The 2,876-nt window shown below is 35.2% G+C and overlaps 1 protein-coding gene across 1 annotated transcript in view; it reads right to left on the bottom strand.

Annotated features, from left to right (window-relative positions):
• LOC107571649 (CCR4-NOT transcription complex subunit 11) overlaps positions 1–2,876 on the bottom strand; it is a 13,284-nt gene that overhangs the window by 7,367 nt on the left and 3,041 nt on the right. The window contains exons 3-4 of the mRNA XM_016257983.1: positions 1,828–2,030; positions 1,640–1,736 (exon numbers count right to left, since the gene is read on the bottom strand). Of these exons, the coding sequence (XP_016113469.1) occupies positions 1,640–1,736; positions 1,828–2,030 (300 nt within the window). The remainder of the gene's footprint in view (positions 1–1,639; positions 1,737–1,827; positions 2,031–2,876) is intronic.

Genomic DNA, 2,876 nt, shown 5'->3' with positions numbered 1-2,876 from the left:
TCATTATTTTTACCCCCCCACACCCCCCCCCCCCCCCTGATTCTTCATGTGTCTTTTTTTATTTTAAAATATCGCAATAAGTATCGTATCGTGAGATTTTGATATCGTTATATCCCTAGTTAGCTATTATGTGGCCAAATAACTGCTGTAACATTGTATCTATATAACGTAGTTCACAGAAATCAATTAACACCAAATCAGACGAGTTGAGTGTGCAGTAGTTTTGCTAAAATTCAGGATGACACACTGACTGCATACATTTTAAATATTTTAAATTCATATTGTAAGTTTTAAAATAATATTGCCTACCATTAAATTAATTTAGAAAATATTATTTTCAAAGTAATGTCAGGATATGCTAAGTTTGTTCTACTGTAAATGTACGGATGAAATCACTGATCACAGAGCATTACGTGATATGAATGAAATCAATACAAGTTTCGAACTCATTTTGGCTGCTGCTTCCAAAAATAGTGTCTGCTTTGCTGTTTCACGTCACACTTTCTTTCTAAATACGATGCGTTTCGTAGCATTTTCGTAGCAGAAAAACACCACAAACACACGATTCCGGTCCGAATCTGAGCCACATTACATCGACTTCTCAGCCTATTTTCACACGTGTGACATTAGTTGATGCCTGATCCTGATTTCTTGATCAGAATTATGATCAGAGGCAGGAGAGAATGCAAATATGAGCAGATGTTCCCTCCTTTTCTGCATCCAAACAGAGACAGAAATTCACAGCTGGTTAAAAAAAAGCTTATATATGTGTCCCTGCAGCACAGAAGCAGTGTTGAGTCGCTGGGGGATATTTGTAGCAATAGCCAACAATACATTGTATGGGTCACAATTATACATTTCTCTTTTATGCCAAAAATCATTAGGATATTAAGTAAAGATCATGTTCCATGAAGATATTTAGTAAATCTCCTACCGTAAATATATCAAAACTTAATGTTTGATTAGTAATATGCATTGCTAAGAACTTCATCTGAACAACTTTAAAGATGATTTTCTCAATATTTAGATTTTTTTGCTCCCTCAGATTCCAGATTTTCAAATATTGTCCGATCCTAACAAACCATACATCAATGGAGAGATTATTATTCAGCTTTCAGATGATGCATACATCTCAATTTCGAAAAAAATGGACCCTTATGACTGGTTTTGTGCTCCAGGATCACATTTACAAACTTTATGTAACGTTTATGTAAAGTTATTTTTCCAATCCTTTGCGGACTGTAAGATAAATTATGCATTTTGAACACTTCTTTGTGTCATTAAAACCAATATTTTGACATTTGACTGCTTTAGTCATTTTGATAAGTGCATTAAAGCATGCATAACATTTGAAAAATCTTGATTCTTATTTTGTTAAAAAAACACTGATGGATTTTTTTATTGATCTTTTTGACTCAATTAGATTTTTATTTTTAACTCAAACTCCTATGTGCCTTGAATTCATTCATTTTTTTCACTTATCTCCATACAGATTCACACTTATTCAATTCCATAACGCTGTTAATTAATAATGATTTCCTGAAGATCATGTTGACTGAATGCATGAGTCTGTCCTCTGTGTGGCCTGTGAATGTTGCTCACACAGGTGCATCATGGTCCGTGTGCGGTGTGCGTTTACCTGCATGTACTTGTCTTTGATCTGCTCACACGTGGAGATGCAGTTGGAGATGTAGAGATGGATGAACTCAGGAGGAAGATCCACCGCTGTGGTTAATCTACAGATTAAAGAACAAACATCTTCAGAGCTCAGGGCACACGATCCTGTTCACCTGCACTGAAATAAACCCGACGAGAAGGACGGCGCACCTGTTGACCACCTCCATGGAGTGCAGCGACATGTCCATGTTGACCAGGACAGAGAAATACTCCGTGATCTGGCTGGAGGACATCAGCTTCAGGAGCATCTCGATGGCCACCAGAGGGTTGTTCTCAACCAGGTCCGGTAGTTTGGCTGGAGTCAGACCGATGTGATAAACCAGCTTTGGGTCCTTCTCCAGTTCACCTAGCAGCTGATGAGAGAGAGAGAGTTATCTTTGAGAAATCAAAGATTATACATTAAGTATTTATACATTGTTGCACTGACTTTCATTTATTACAGTTACATATGTATTACAGTAATGAATATCGTTTGGAATAAAATGTACACTACCATTGAAACGTTACAGGCGGGTAAGGTTTTTAATGTTTTTGCATTTATTTACACATACTGTATAGACTGCATTTATTTGATCAAAGTTAAATTAATCTCGTAATGTATATTTAACTAAATCTTTTATGAAGCAAGTTATGACAGCCACTGTGTAAATGATTATATTTCAACAACAAACAGAAATTGTAACCTATAATTATTGAGTGCAATTTACATGTTTGCATACAAGTTAGGGCTGGACGATATGGCCAAAATTTATATCACGATATATTTCTTAATTTCGGTCGATACGATATAATTCAGATATCGATATGAACACTATTAAAAAAGCCTCATAAAAACGGCCAAGAACGGCCACAACAGATGTCTGTACCTACAAACTTATGAAAAATGAATTTGCCAACTCTATGAAACCTACTCCTATAAAACTATATAATATTTTAGGGAAAAAATGGCGCAAATAAATAAATGTTCACCTTTTATTGGTATTTAGCCTTCATACAGACAAGAAATGTGAAATCCCTGTCAAATAAATCTCAGACTCTCCTTATTAACATTAATATTTCTTACTTCAAACTATAGGCTAACACACCAGTCAGAAGTTGTTGAACAGTAAGATTTTTAATGTTTTTTTAAAGAATTATCTTCTGCTCACCAAGCCTGCATTCATTTGATCAGAAATGCAGCAAAAACAGTAACATTTTGA

The sequence above is a fragment of the Sinocyclocheilus grahami genome, unplaced genomic scaffold (genome assembly GCF_001515645.1).
Source record: "Sinocyclocheilus grahami isolate Dianchi unplaced genomic scaffold, SAMN03320097.WGS_v1.1 scaffold1626.1, whole genome shotgun sequence".
NCBI classification, from domain to species: domain Eukaryota; kingdom Metazoa; phylum Chordata; class Actinopteri; order Cypriniformes; family Cyprinidae; genus Sinocyclocheilus; species Sinocyclocheilus grahami.
This window is presented reverse-complemented; position numbering and strand designations above follow the sequence as displayed.